Below are 16,124 nucleotides of genomic sequence, written 5' to 3'. Positions count from 1 at the left end.
CCATTGTCCCTTTGATTAAACAGTGCCAGCAAAAGAGACAGTTTTGACAGTTGTTTTCATATTATGGGCATCTGGCTACTAAGAGCTGGGCTGAGATCACCAAATCACAAGCCACTTTAGAGATGTCTGTTTACGCACACCAACCCCACAGTGATGTGATCCAGAAAAGGATTGGATACGCACATTTTGGGGAGAGGGGAGAAAAGCAATTCCTGGGATGTGTGGTGAGGACCATTTGTTGCCTGTATGTGCTGCTGTTTTCCAGTACCCCTCCTCTGGCACCCAAACCCACAACTTTCCAGTACTCCTGAAATAGCCCTGGACTGTGGATGCTTTTCCTCCACTTTTGCATCAGCAGACTCCCAGTGACCTCTGAGGTATTTTGTGATAAAAATAAAGGAAATCTGACATATTAAGCAGTGCACTCATTCATTAACTCCTCCCCACTTACCACCCCCCTTGTAGCTACTCACATCTGCATGAATGACCATACACTAATGGCTCAGTGATCCCTCAGATGCTTCAGCTTCAGTTGCAGGGACTCCATTAGTTTATAATATATATTCGGCTAGGTTGCTGACGTCTTCTGGTTGCTGAATAAACTTTAGCATCCAGAGTCCTCCCCCAGAGTTTGACTATCTCTTTTTGTTAGTACTAAAGCAAACAGGGAAGGACTCAGGAAGAGAGCGCTCCCCTTTCCACACATCTGTTTGGATGTACAACAAAGGCTACAGGAACATTTTTCCTTGTACTTTTAATTGAAGTGCTTTAATATAAAAAAAAAAAAGTACATACAAGTTCTAAACTCCTGTTTTCTGCAATTGTTTACACTTTTTCTAAGTTGCAACAGAATATTAGCTACGTAGGTAGTCAACACTGCTAACAAACTACAGTACAAGTTACCAATAACAGTACAAGATGCTTGGAATACATTCTTGCAAATGTGTATGAATACCAAAGAAATCCTGCAATGTTGAGAAGTTCCCAACACACACTGCCCACTTCTCTCAACCCCCTGTAGGACTTCACTCATGGGTTTCCTAATCACCAAAACACAGAAGGGCTGATCCTTGGCTGGTGCAAGCTGCAGTAGCTCCACTAGCACCCACGGAGCAATGTCAGTTGTCAGGAGTGAAAGGTTTGCTTCACTCTGTGCTCAGATAGACAGCCTCAGACGGGGCTGAAACATCATGCAAGTTTCCATGCGTGACCAGCTGATGGGCCTTCTTGGTCAGTGCTGGCTTATAGCATTAAGCACTATAATTTTTTTGAGGGTTTCAAGACTGATCTCTTTCTACTGGAAGAAATCAGACTGAGGTGACTGAACAACAGTCAGGAGCACCCTGGATTCTCACACTGCTCTAGGTAAAGCTGGGCAAATTTCCCCTCAAAAAAATACCCAGTTTTGAGGCATAAGAACCCACCCCATCACCTCTCCTCCCCCACAAAAGGCTGGCAAAACTATCGAGCACTTAATAAAATGGAGCGTGAGATAAGAAGAGCAAAGGTCCTCCACAAAAGCCATGTCAAAACAAATCTCTACATACACACATTGTGATGATACAGTCACTTCAGAGTTCAAAAGAAAGGTTCACACTTTACAAAGGAGGGAAAGGGAAAAAATAACACAAGGAGCTGTCCTTACAATTATGTACTGGTTCTCAAACCTGTAACCTTCGTCTGTGGCCACCAAAAGTAAACAAATACCAAGCAGCATAGTGTAAACTCCATTGAGGCCTCACAGGGGGTAGGAACAGGCAACCTGAAGGTAGTGCACATAGCAGAAAAGGAATTTGAAAGAAACGATGGGCATTTTTAATCCTATTCTGGCATGTTTAAATAATCAAAGACACAGTGACAAACACACTACAGTGACACATCCCTCCAGCCTCGTGAGCCCACCTACCTGCCACCCCAGGATTGGTCACAGAAAGGTTTTTCCTCTGAAATGTGAATGATAGCTGGGACATTCTTCAGACAAGAGCCCTTGTTTGTTCCCTCACTCAGTTGCTGTGGCTGCCTCTGTACTTAACCATGTGACTAACAGGACAATTGGTTTCATGTGAAACTGCTAGGTTTTTCTCACAAGCAGGGATACAAAACCTCCTTATCTCTATTGCCCTGAAGACCAACATTTCAATGGCATACTTCAGTCAACAGCACCCAAAACTCCTCCAGGCTATTCACTGACTGGCATTAGATTATTTTCATGGGAAGCTACGTCAGTTGGCAAACACTGACAAGGTTAGCTTTTAAATACATCAGCACATTATGAAAAGACTGAACACCAGTAGCTCCAGCTCAGAGTAAAGACACAAAAGTCAAGTTCTCTTCTGCTACAAAGAAGAGAAAAGGCTATTTTAGGGGATACAGAAGCTGGTGTAATGTAGAGAATATGGTGGTGGCTCAGAATAAGAAAAATTCTTCATCTGTATTGTCTTTTCAGTGCCTTTGATTTTTCTACTCATGTTAAGTTTCAAGTATTCCTAGTTTTCTCCAACCACATTGCCTTGACACCACAGTTACTGCATTACAAAAGCCACTATGATACAGTCACTCAACATACACATGTTGAGTATCATGTATAGGGAGGGGTATGCACAGCCAGAAAGTGGGGCAGCTTCCAACCCATATTTTGTTGTTTCCATAAGGTCAGGCAGATCCCAGTTAGGTGAGACAGAGATAACTTACAGCAACCCCAATGCTGAAAAGACAGCTGTGAGTATATGAGCAGATAGAAACCCCAAAAACTAAGCAAGAATTAATGTCAGCAGAATACGCCCTGCTTTGTAGCTAACTCGGTTGCTCTAAAATCCTTCTCAGCTCAAATAATTTTATCATGCAGAATGTGCAGAAGGTGGAAAAAAGAGGTGCTCTTCCCCTGTGAATGCAGGGAGTCGATGTGCTTTCTCAGTATTGCCTAGTAGTTTCCCAGTCCAGCTGCTCTTCCCTAGCTCACTCTGTAACAACAGTCCTTTTGCTTCAATGGCTAACTGGTAAGACAAGACTATTTAATTACGAACAAACTTCAAGGTTAATGTATTAGAAGACTGGAAATAAATACCCTGATACTTTTAAAACAAGCGATGCATTGTACACTTAGTGCTTCTCTGAATCCTCTTTCCACAGAGCAAAGCATCAAGATTTCCATCAGTCCTGAGCTGGCACAGCCAGTTCTAAGAATTAAAATGTAGATCAGGCCCTCATAGTCTTTGGCTCCCCTTCCAAAAATGCTCCCTACCCGCTAGAAAAGCCAGTTCATTCTGAATATCTGTGTGACGTAGACACTTCTGCACTTGGACCCACAGCAGATCATTAATTGCAATTATGATGGCCACATACGAGTCATCAGGAACATTTTTTGATCACTTTCTGTATTTCTCCAAGTACGCGCTATAAAAATGCAACTACGCACAATAAAATTGAAAGACTATCCCATACCAAAATTAATCTATTAGACTAGGAAGCACGACAGGAACATACTTCCTCAGAAAGTCCTCAGAAATCAAGTCAGGAGCTTCTCATGTTGTGGAATGTTTTTTTCATCTTTATGCTGAGTCAAGCTTTAGTCCACAATTGTTATGTGTGTCACTGACCGTGCACTGAAAGGGTTTTGTATAAGAAACAAATTTTGCTGATTTCATCACCACAGTACTGAGCACTGTCCTGGGTAAGAGACTCTCTGAAGACCAAAGGAGCCTGTCTGGACACTTGTCTAACAAACTTGTATTCAGACCGCTCTGAATTCCACGACCCTCACAAAACCCCTTCATTTTTTTTTGCAGAGGGCTTCCAGGACACAGTCTGACAAGAGGCAAGCCACAGAAATGGGTGATGCTTTGGTCAGACACAGACTATGGCTCTGCTCTCTCTGATGACAAGAAGTAGGATGGGAAGAGCCCAGCTGGACCCCAGAGCTCTAAGCTGGACATTGGTTAAAATACCTTTCACTGCCAGCCTGAGGAGATTTGATGGCAAATTCAATAAGATACCTCAATGAAAGACCTCAAATTACTTTTTGAAGTCATTTTTAAGGATAAACTAGTGCCAGATAAAGGAGCAAGCCTCTGAAGTCAGAACGCAGTTCTTGGATGTTTTACTCCCAGATTGATTTATTCTTGAAGGGGGAAGGGAGTAACTTAAAAGCCTTTACCGTCTATTTTTAAATGAGAGGATGTTTTTCATTTAACTCTCTGTAACAGAATAACTTGAAAATAACTGAGAAAACCATGTAATCCCAGATGGTCTGTGTTCTGTGTGCTCTTGTGAAGCTGCTGTGACTCCGCTGCATTAAAAAAAGACATACATTATTCTGTAGCAATTGTCCATGACACTGAGGCTTACAACATAAATATTGCAATACCTCATCCAGTTTCTGTATGACACACCATGTTTTATTGCAGTAATGTCTCATAATAGATGAAGGTGCTGCAGGGTCCTGTTTGGCCAATTGCTATGGTACCCTGGAGTGCACTTTCATAAGGAGGGAATATCTCCCACGGGAAGGGAGTTAAGATGAGGACTAGATGCCAGGAGAAGGAGCTAAAGGCTTCACATGCAATCCTGGGCAAATATTTTCTATGTCTCATCCGCCCCCCCACCCCAGCCCCTCCATTAAATGGGAGGTTCGTTTCCTCGCTTCTAGATCGCACTGGATGCAAGGTAATGGAGCACAGCCCTGCTACGCATAGCAGAATACCTTTAAATCAAGAAGCCAGTGTTTTTTGCCAATGTGACAGATTGAAAAATGCTTCTGGTACTTCCATGAGTGGGTTACTAAGCAACACTTTGGCTTCCAGGGAGTAGCTGTGCTGGATGTGATCTCATGCACCGGCAGCCTGACCACATCCCCAGCTGGAGCACTGGGGAAAGGAGGGCGAGTGTGTGCCGGCAGCAAGGCTGCGTGGCTTCACTGGCTGTAAAACAGGTTCCTTCCAGATAAGCTGTAACCACAAAGGAAAAGCATCCCAGAGGCGATGATGGGCCTGCTCACAGGGTGGCAAAAAAGCACAGACACTGTCAGGACATACCATTGGGAGAGAAGTAAAGCTTAGAAGGTGTAAGCACCGCTCGGTAAACCTATGCAATATCCTGGTCATGCAGACTTTCACTTCAGCCTGTCTCAGAGCAAATGATGCTGAAGAGGACTGACTCCAGGGACAGATGCTGAAAATGATAGGGGCTGGAAAAGGTTTCCAAGTGAGGAGACACCGAGATCAAAAGGACTAGAACAGATTAGAAATGGGTAAGAGGGGAGGTTAGAGCTGAGTGAAGTGATACAGAAGAGGGAAATCATGCACTGCTGTCCACTGTACCTGATATAGCAGTACAGGATTGTTTACGGAAAATCAAAAGGCAATACACTGAAAACTGGTGAATCAAGCCCATACGCCATGGAGTTAGAGTGAAATTTGCCCTCGTTGCTGACTGCTCCACCATTATCTTTTGCTGAGGTTTCTCACTTTCCTTTGGAGCCTGCGACACGGCATCATCAGGACCAGGTTAAACCAGAACCAAGTGTAAACAGACCAGACTCATCTGGGACAGAAATACCTATTTTCTTACATGTGCTGGGTGTGCTGAAATATTAAGCACCACACATCTTTTAATAAAGACTAAAGTCTAAGGCTACTTAGACTGGGCCTCTTTAGACACCAGGGCAACCTCTTGGCTTAAAGTCAATGGAGGAATGATGATTGAGAGCAACTGAGAATCTGGCCGGTCTTTTAGACTACAGGTACTCTTTCATGTGTCAATAAATCATGCTCCAGATAGGATTAAGTTGTAAGAGATAATGTTTTGCCTTATTTTGTTAGAATGCTGACACACCTTTGCAAAACAAGATTTTCTCCCTCTTCCTTCTTTTCCTTCAAGGTGAGTAACACTTATTACAGAACTCTAGATCTATTCCTGATAGGTGAGCAATATTTACAGTAAATAATATTTATACATATATATTTGTATATATAACTTAAAGTCTCCTAATTGAAATTCAATACTACAGCATCACACAGTAAGGCTCTACCAAGCGTCACTATTTTGGGTGCATTTTTTTAAATATGCATTTTGAAAGTGCACTTAAAGTTGATGACATCACATTTCTTATCTGAGATGCCACAGATTTATCCTCCTTCTATTCCCCTTTGACTAATGGGGACAATATTGTCCCAAAGTCAAATAAAGGATCAACAGCAAAGATCCTAATTCAGTCTTCCCCAGCCCCAGATTCAGTTGCTGGTTTTCTTTGCAACCACTTCTAATGAAAAAAGGTGTACACACCAACAGCACGCTCAGTGCCATCTGCCATCTGAAATGGCAGATGAAGAAAAGGTGAAGCAATAACTTAACATGTACACAAACTTCTGGTTCTTGGGAGATCTGACTGTCTAGCACAGATGACAATTTACTTGAATGCTCTTGAGCCTCTCTTTACATCTGCAATTCAATGAAATAAATTATTCTCAGGCCTGTTGCCATCACTTCTGACCCAGGCTGTGGTGCTGGAAGAAAGTCAGAGTAAACAGGAGAAATGTTGATCTCTGCTGTAGCACGAAAAATAGAAAGCCGTCAAGGTAAAGACGACACATTTATTCCTGCATTTTTAAAGAACATTTTATGACTACAAAAGAGTCTATATGAACTACTGTGTGACCTTAATGCTGAGTTGGGATTAAGTCAGCACACGAGTCTGATTCCCTGCAATGATCAAGGGTTTGTTGAACCCTTCTAAGGGGGAGATAAAAGCTGATGGTTCGGTTTGGACCTCTCTCTATTTCTGAATTGCTCTAGACCCTTCAAATCAGCTTTGGTACACACTGTCTCTGAAATCCAGGAATGTATTGCAAGAGAAAGAAAAAATGAGAATGAACAATGAAGGATATTCTGTAATGAAGCTCAAAGGAGATGACCCTTGGAAATTCCTCATGCACTTGCTATAGCCTTCCCAAAAGGATGCAGTGGCACATCTCTCGTGTTATACCTCTAAGAGAGCTACAAAAGAAGAGTACCTTAGGCATAACGTTCATGTCTTGTCCTTTGATTTTCAGCAGATACTTCCCTTTTAATGTTGCTGGCAAAGTTTGCACTGGCAGTGCACAGCAGACATCAAAATGCAGTCCTGAGTCCAGCAGCAGCAGATGTCTGGGCTGGAAACAGATCTGTGCTCCAGCAGAGGTCATAGGCAGCAGGGGGTTTGGCCTTGCAGGCAGAAAATCTCAAGCAATCTAAGGGAAATCCTTATCTTGATTTTCAGGACACTAGGCACATGGCTGCTTGATGAGAATTAGCAGTTTCAAAGTCTTACATGGCAACAGCAGGAAGAGTCCTATCTAAGGGGACAAAACTCTAGGATGTGGAATCTCATGCACAGGTGAGACCTGCTAGCAAAGACTCCAGACTGCTACAAAAAGGAGCGCTCTCCCAGCCAACCAATTCAATCATTCAAGACATGGAAAGGAGGTGAACAGGAAATGGACTTGTCAACCTTTACCACTCTTTCAGAATAAAAGGAATAAAACCTGCCCTTCTCTGTCCTTGGCTTCTGAAAAGAGGGGAGAGAGAGGAAACATTTCCTGAGTCACTATGGAGGTGAAACCTATAGTTTGTTACAATGAACTGAATCAGATGGATGACCGTACTGACTGGAGTCTGAAAGAAAACATCAATACCTGAAAAATCAGCAATTTTCGTGTATGAAGTGTTTTATTGTTAACTTCATGCATGCAAAGGGAGGTAAGCTGATCTGGAAATAGTAGTTTCCTCACTTCAGAACATAACAACAAAATATATTCTAAATGCATGGGTGAATACTGTAATAATACATTACATTTTCATCCAATGTGGTGGAAACACACACCAAACATTAAGAAGCTATTGGCTTGATCTCCCAGTTGCAAAATGCCTGTCATTCTCATTGACATTTATGCAATAAGACGATAAACCCTAAAAACCCTTCTGTGCCCCAGAAGTAATTGCTGTGATTTACCTTTCCCCCCACCCAGTTAAGTGCCTTGATGCACAGCGGTGGTGGGACTCGCTAAACACTCCAGCACTGCAGCTGGAGAGGCAGGATGGTAACGCACCACTCCTCTGCCCTGCGCTAAGGCTTGGCCATCGGGACAGCCAGGTCATGGTCACCCATCTTGCAGCTTGGCTCCTTCAAGAGAACCACTGTCCCCCAAGGGCCAGGAACACTGCCTGGCAGAGCTGGTCACTCTTGCCCTTGTCTGCAAGGTGGTGAGACCCTGCACCCTGGCTGGCACGGCAGGACACAGAGCTGGGACAGTGCCAGCAGCCTCTCTGCAAAGCTGCTCCCCAGGAGCAGGGGCTTGGTGCTCTGGCCCCGGTCGATGGTGCCAGCACTGGTAGGAAGGAGACTGCCTGGGCCTGCCCTGCCACGGAACATGATGGGGAGTGGGCTGGGCAGCTGTGCTTATAAAGCAGTCCCCTTCAGACCAGAGACCTCCTCCTCTCCCTTCCCCTCCAGCAAAACTGAGTTCATCTTACGTAAACCGGACGGGGTTTGGTGTCTGCCCTGAAAACCCATGAACTACTGACGGGGTTGGAGTTCGTTGTTAGTAATTATATCACCTCTAAAGATGGATTTGGCTGCCTGTCAGCCCCAGCTCCTGCCCTTTTTGACCAGAGGAGAAGCACAGCCATAGTAACCAAAACTCTTTGTTTCCTCTGCAGGGTCTTGGACCTTTGGCATCCATCTCCTGGCTTGTCACCTGCTGTCATCTCCCAGGACAGCACCACAGGCCCATGGCTGGCAGAAGCAAACGGCGTAAGGAACAGCATGGGAGAGCTGGCTCTGCTTGCTCTGCCACAGCCTGGGTGTGCACCATTGTAGTAAATGGCAGCACTCAGTGCTTGCACACAGGTGTATTCCAAGTGCTTTACAAAAACAGCTAAGAATTGCCATCCTGCATGTTCTCCTGCATTTTCTCCAGAATTGAGGCACACAGAGTTCAGGTACCTACGCACAGCAGTGCTGCAATCCCTGTTGTAAGTGGCAATAAAGCCCCCGCTTTATAACTCTGCTTAGGTGCAGTGAAATGTCATGTTTCCAGATAACCTCAGAGCAGCTCTGACTCTCCACACCAGCAGGCAGCCTGGCACAGCCAGCAGCTCTGCTGGACAGACTGCAGTTTGGGTCAGCTGCTCTTAACTGAGACCTAAGTTTGGAAATGAGTGTGCGAGCATCTCTACCTGTTTGGCTGCAGGTTGTTTCTACACACACCTCTTCTTGTGGGGGCCAGGGACAGCACCTGCCTGCTCCTGCTCTGGCAGTGGTGCTCACCCTGCCCCAATGTCTAAAGAACATTAATGCATACTTCCCTTGTCCTGCCAGGTAGTGTATCATGCAAAAGTATGAGATGCTAAGATCGTAGCAAGCCCAGAACTGGTTACAGAAGAGAGCTTTCCTGTCCTGTCTGCCTGCTCCTCTCCACAGAAATTATTTTCACAAAAAAATAGATCTGGTCAACTGTTAAAATTTCAGGTGAGGACCTGCTGTTGTCCAACTCACAGCCTTCCATAACAAAATTGTCAAGACGATCCATCTTCTAATCACCTCCTCCATAAGATTTACATTTTCTGTCCTTCCAGACTGGTGTCAAATTGTTCCCAGTATAGCCTCTTTTGCTTTGTCCAGTTTTTTATATATTGGGAAAACATAAAGCATTTCCCTCTTCTGCTCTGAAATATAGTTTTATAGAGTAACAGCTGTCATTTCCAACTGATTAGATAGACAGATGAACAAGTAAGATCAACCAAGATGTCTCACTTTAAGAAAGTGCTCCTAGCATTCAAGATTACATTTTTCTCCATTTTATTTATCTTCTTTTCCTTTTAGATGAACCGGTTGCATAATGTTAAAAATTCCTATTCCTCCATAGCTGTTAACTTTCTTTTAAGTAGGTACTGTAAAGTTTTCACTAATGAGATTTATAGACATGCTGGAACTGGACTAACCAGACACACAGTGGTGGATAGGACACTAAATCAGGAAATTTGGAAAATTTCAATTCAGGTAGACCTGAAATTCTTTTAAGCCCCATGTTAAATGTTTTGTGTCAAAGGAAGGCTATTTCATTCTTTTATTTTGAAATTAAATTAACTTTGAAATTCAAATAATGAAGTGATTAATTCCAAAAAGATCAAAACAAGCATTTTCAACTCTTCTAATATTCCCCTCCCTCTCATATTTTCTGTATTCAATAATTTGCCAGATTGAACTTGGATATTTGAATAATTGTGGTTCTCTCAAAAGTGCATTTTAAATTTATTCCACACAGAAAAATCATGCCCAGCTCTACCTGGAATCTCCTTGCCCTCAATGCACACTATCCCTCCAGCAGTGACAAGCTTAATTAATATTCCTTTCTACCCCCATCCCTCCTCACCTTCCAAATGACCCCTGTCAAAACACATGCTGTAGGTGTAAAGAACATGCAACAGCTCCGCAACAGTGCGTGGTGTGGGACACTCTTCCTTTGGGGCAGAATTTACTAAGCTCCTTTCAAAGAAAGCTGAGAAATAATGATTTGAAAGTTATTTAGAGCAATGTTTGCTTCAAAAGAACACACTTAACTTGGCTTTCCTAGCTCAAGAACTGGCCTAAGGTACAGAAATGCTGTAAACTCAGTCCAAAGACACATCTACAGAAGCACAGTTTGGAGGCAGAATGGGACCCATCTTACGTTTTTTAAAGGTACTGCCGTTCCCAAGCTACAGGAGAAGCTCAGTGACAGTAACACAAGCTCACTTCCTCGGTGGTATGACTTGCACGCACCCTGTTTACGACCATTTCTCCACCCCTCTGGTTTCCAAGGCTGCCGCTGCGGCAGCTCCCCTCCCCAGCTAGTCTTCCCACCACAGGGCAGAAAACTGGGCAACGCAGCACACAAATGTGATGGCAGGAAATACAGAACCAAGCCGTGGATTCACACAGTACAGTCTGAATTGTTCGGTCCCTGGAAAAGCACGAAGTGGCTAACACCAATGTAGCCGCCACTGTGGGCAGGAAGGGGGCAATGTGCAATTTACTGCATCAGCAAAGGTGATTTTGTAAAACTGACCTTCTTTAGGTTATCCAAGATGGGTTAAAAACATTAGATATGTCCAACTAACTTACTTTAAGGCCATTATGCAGACACAGCTTGGATTTAAATACATCCTCTCCGACAGTAAACATCTGTTTTTCTAATGAGGACAGGAAGAAGAACAATTACATCAGCCAGCCTGGCTTCCTCTGTACCATAAGCCTTCTTCAGTCAGACATTCCTGTCTAAGATTGCGTTTCATTAAAATACGTCTTCTGGGAAGCTGCCCAGTCTTGATTTGAAGACTTCCAGGGATGCAGGACCTACCATCTCCCATGGTACTTTGCCCTGATTTGTGCTAAACTATGGCCAGTCTTGCCTACACAGAAAAGTTCTGAAATATGGCTGAGTGTGATCGCCTCAAGGCTGCCAACAGACTCGCATACCCTGCCGTAGCAGGAGAGAGAAGCGGACCGAGCCAGAGTCCTCATGCTGTTTACTGTCCAGACCAGACTGCTGCTATGAGCAGCCTCAAGATTTGCCTGACAGTGGACGGTGTCGCCCAAGTTGTTCATCCCAGTGATCATGCAGGGAGGCTGTCCCCAAGGGGTTACCAGGTGACAGGGAATCGGTTACCAATTTCTAAACTCTTCTTCCTCACCCCCATGGCTGTGCCACAACCTCTCCACATTTGCACAAAGTGGGTGCAGCATCATTTGCTTGGTGGCTCAATCAATAAAGCAAATCAATAAAGTAAAGTGCGCCAAGACGTATGGCTCTGAATGCATGCTAAAAAGTCACTGAGAGGTCCACCCTAGCCCCTTATCTTGGACCAAGCCAGTAAAGAAGGGAGACTGTAGCCGGAGGAAGGTCTCAGCATGGGGGAGCTTGCATCTCATCTGCTGGCAGAGTTACCTGGAGTGTTGCTGCTCGGCTATGCAGCAGCACAGCACAAAGCTGGAGAGATAAAACACTGCCGGACCACTATGGGTAAGTACCCTGTTACACTGATCTCAAACAGCAAACAACATCGTGCCATTGAAGATCTAGCCACCTCTCCTTCCGTTATACCTCATCAGTAATGAAATTTCAGCAAGGCCACCGAGGAATATTTCCAAACATGAAAGACATTGTTCACCACAGAATGTTTTGGGGAGGAGAAAACAGTCAGTGCTGCTATGGATCAAATGCACAAAACAGGAAATCACGTTTGTGTGCAGAGCACAGTTCATTTAGCAATGTCTGTCACAGGGGTGGAAAGCATTGACCTTCTGCACCAGCCAGTCCCACCAACAGGGCTACCTGAGACTTACATGATGAGCCACTGCTGTCTGCTTAACACACAGGCTAAAACAATGTGCTTTTTCCTCTCCGTGTGATAACGCAGACATTGTTCTACTGCTCTCCCAAGGTCAATGCAATAGCAGAAAACTGGAAGGTGATGGCCATCTATAGAGCCATATGTAGAGCTCCCTAAGCCCAGCAGGCCTGGCAGCTGAGCACCAGTCCGACACTAACCCACCTCTGCTTCTCACACCGCCAGCACCGCCATAAAACTTTCCTCCAGCGCACACACTTCTCAGCTCCAGCCCCTCCTGCCGAAACACTCACTTTCCGTGAGAGAGCCCAGCCGTGCCTCTGGTGAATACACGCTTGTGCTCCTGGGCACAGCAGCAACAGGACTTTATGTCAGCCTGAACTGTGCGATAGTCCAAGGTGCCAGGTCAGCAGGGTTCAATTGCACCATCAGGTGGGTGCAAAAGCTCATGCAGATGAGCTGTGGACAGTGAGTGCTCCCCAGGGCCAGGGCAGTTCCAGGCTGGGAGGAAGATGCTTCATTTTACATTTTTTTCTAGAGCTTTGTCAGAACAGGTACCAGGCACCCAACACAGGTCCTTGGGCTCCCACTTTTCCCTCCCCGCACCTGATTTGTTTGTACTCATGGTTCTTCTGGAGTGGCTGTCACATGGAAAGCCTAAGGTATTGAATGAATTTCACAGCTAGCCAGTACAGCTTCTCCAGGAGAAATTTGGTCCAATATGACTAGGATAAATACTTTCTAAATCTTTTTCTAACGGGTTAAAACACTCCTGCTGCAGACTGAGAAGAGGCTGCAACAGTACATGGGAGAATCCCGCAGCTGACACAGCTGCTTCTACTGTGTAAGCTGAACAAAATGCAAAAGGTGAGGAACCTATCTAAATAATGAGGGAAAGTGCATTAGGTCAGTGTAGCTCACTCTAACTAAGTGTAATTAGCAGGAGAAGGAAGAAAAATTATCTCACTAATATTCTTTCACAATGTCCTTTCAAATGTTTGGGGACATCTAATTTTGTGGGAAAGTTTCAACACACATAGATATGCCAAATATAATCTTCAGTGTCCTTACCTACTTGTACAAGCACCCTGAGTCACATGCTGCTTGGGACTCTCATAAATTTATATTATAAACCCACTTAAATCTATGCATAGGAAGTAATACACTTCATACCCTAGAAAATGGTCAATTTGGGCTACTTGGCAATTCAGAGAGTTGCAGGTTTTTAACCTTAAAGATGTATCTAGTAGAAATTCTTCAATGTACTAACTTGTCCTCCTAGTGATGTCTTAAATCATTCACAGAGACTCAACTGTAATAATATTTTTTCAATTGATACTCTTGCCTAATGGTTCACACGTAGAGGTTTGTTTAAATAAAGTACAAGTGTTTCTATTTAAATTTTTAAATCATTATGAAAATCTTTCTTTTCATGTTAGGCTCAGTAAATTATTTCCTTCTTTAGAGCTGGGAAAGGTTTTCTGACAAATTATTACAGTTGCCAAAAATGCAGTTATAGAGAATTTGGGGCAAAGATATTTGAAAATTCAGCTAGATCTTGATGATTACTTTGATAAAAAACAGTAACACTCTGGAAATGCTGAAAGTCCTGATTAGGTAATTCCCAGAATACAATGCAACTTTAAGTTGCAGAACATTTTAGTTTAGAAATTAAAAAAAAATAATCAGAAGTGCTTCATTTGACCTAAGCCAAAGTTGTTCCTTTTTGCAGCTTACTTTAGATTGCTGAGAAAACTGACAATTCTACTTTCTGTGATCAAGTTAAGGTGATGTTCTTGTTTTTTTTCAATTTTCTGAGCTAAACAGCAAGTCAGTTACATACATAACCATTCACAATTTTCTGAATAAAAATAAAATGATGAGTCTGGACTGTATGCTGGCATTGCAGTGGGACAGTGTGCCTGGATATCCTGAAATACCAAAGACGATAGCCAGGCTTTTCTAAGCATCTGTGCATGTACATACTGGTACTGTTCCTCCTTCAGAGATATGAAAACCAGATGTCTAAAGATCTGCCAAATCAAAGCATTTGATCCAAGGGAGAAAGTGTCAACCCAAAAATTTTTGATCAGTGCTTCTCTCAGTGACAATACATTGTTCATGACCTGGGAAGTACTGAACTAATGCAACTCTCAGAGTCCCCCTATGAATACAGAGTGGTTGCAGTAAGGAGATTTCCAGTCAAGCCTGTGAAGAGAAACAACTGGTGCTGCTCCCAGCCAAAGTACTCACCAATAATTCCTTGGGAGATACCTTACTACTTCTTCTTTAAAGAGAAGACTAAACAGAAAGCACAAGGCCACACAAAATTGACTTCTCCATGTCAATATAACAACCTTCCCCCTTCTATAATGCAGGTGAGCCCGTAACAGCAAGCAGCAACCATGCATAGCAGTGAAGAGATTTCATCCGGACATCGGGAAAGTACATGATCCTTGTAGTAGAGCCCAGGAGGTATGACCTTAGTGACAGTGAATACCACAGATACCTCTTCCTGTATTTGAGTGTCCGTTCGTTTTGATCTGGGTTGTGTCTTTGTGTTCTGGATGGGACTTGTGTGCTGGATGGGACTTGTGTGCTGGTATGGCAACACCGGGAGCAAAATGTTTCTTGACTGCTGGAGCTCCTCAGGCCTGGAAGCCAAAAGCTGATGCTCTCTCTCTGAGCAGCTCCCGGCACAAATGACAACTCCAGCTCCCTGCAAATGGAGAAATCCTTCTTATAGGAATGACATCAAATCCAGGCACTCAGAGTTTATGTCAAGATAAGCTTGAACAGGATAACAAACATTCCTAACATTGGAATTGCCTGTATTTTTCTGAAGCAGGCTCTGCTGCCCTTGGTGTTAGGGCTGTAGGCTTTCTACACAAGTTACAACACAGCTGGGATGTGCATTGCCGCTAGGTATTTTATATTTTCCTATTTTCAGTATACCACTTCCTAGTCAAACAGAAACCTTTAGCTAATTATTAGCTGCATTTCAAAAATTTCCCCTCCTGATTTATTTTATTCTTTCTCAAAGTTATAAGCATTTAGCTCCTGAATGCGTGATTGATTTGTAATTATTCTTGTCTCACCCCTCATGTAAACTGCAGTCATTCACACTTGCATGTTTCCTCCAATTCTACTGCTCTCTGCAGATTTTAGTCAAAGAATCAATAACATTAAGGGACTAGTTCCTCTTCTCCACAACCAAGTGACAAACTACAACCAGTTGTAGCATAGTCAGATTGAATCCCCTGCAGAGGACATAACTACATACCAAACGTAATACAGACTGTAAACTCTCACCCTCCCTAGGCACAGATAGCCCAGAGAACAAGGAAGGCTGTTCCTCTTACTCCAGTCTCCTGACAACAGACTCTCAGCTGTTCCAGAGAGAACCTCTCTGTCTGAGGCTTTGTCTCTGGGACGTTGACTTCTTAGGAAGTCCAAAGTCACAGTTCACAGGAGCTCAGCTCAGCTGACTAAACTGAGCTGTTCAGTGCCATCTGGGACATCCAAAGGCACCCATGACCTGCAAAAGAGCCATGTTCTGGAAGAGGAAGTAGAGACCAGGCAAGGTTGAACAGGGCAGCTCAGATCACGCTACACCTCCACATCTATTAATTTTCTTTCTTTCCAGTGGTACCTGCCTCTGCTTTGCTACTGCTTCCTTAACCCTGCATGGCCCAGGCCACCTTTCTGAAATTCTTCCCTTCTCCACAAGGACTTTGTGATTGTCAAAGCAGACTTCCAAC

At 43.8% G+C, this 16,124-nt stretch overlaps 1 protein-coding gene across 2 annotated transcripts in view; it reads right to left on the bottom strand.

Moving 5' to 3' along the window:
• Nucleotides 1-755: 755 nt before the first annotated feature.
• Nucleotides 756-16,124, bottom strand: part of DPF3 (double PHD fingers 3) — a 176,939-nt gene continuing 161,570 nt past the window's right edge. The window contains exon 12 of one of the 2 annotated variants that reach the window (XM_037394205.1): nucleotides 756-15,082. In XM_037394205.1, coding sequence (XP_037250102.1) covers nucleotides 15,012-15,082 — 71 coding nt within the window. In that variant the 3' untranslated portion in view covers nucleotides 756-15,011. The remainder of the gene's footprint in view (nucleotides 15,083-16,124) is intronic. The other variant, XM_037394206.1, reaches the window with a different exon arrangement.

Source organism: Falco rusticolus, chromosome 7 (genome assembly GCF_015220075.1).
Source record: "Falco rusticolus isolate bFalRus1 chromosome 7, bFalRus1.pri, whole genome shotgun sequence".
Classification (NCBI taxonomy): Eukaryota; Metazoa; Chordata; class Aves; order Falconiformes; family Falconidae; genus Falco; species Falco rusticolus.
This window is presented reverse-complemented; position numbering and strand designations above follow the sequence as displayed.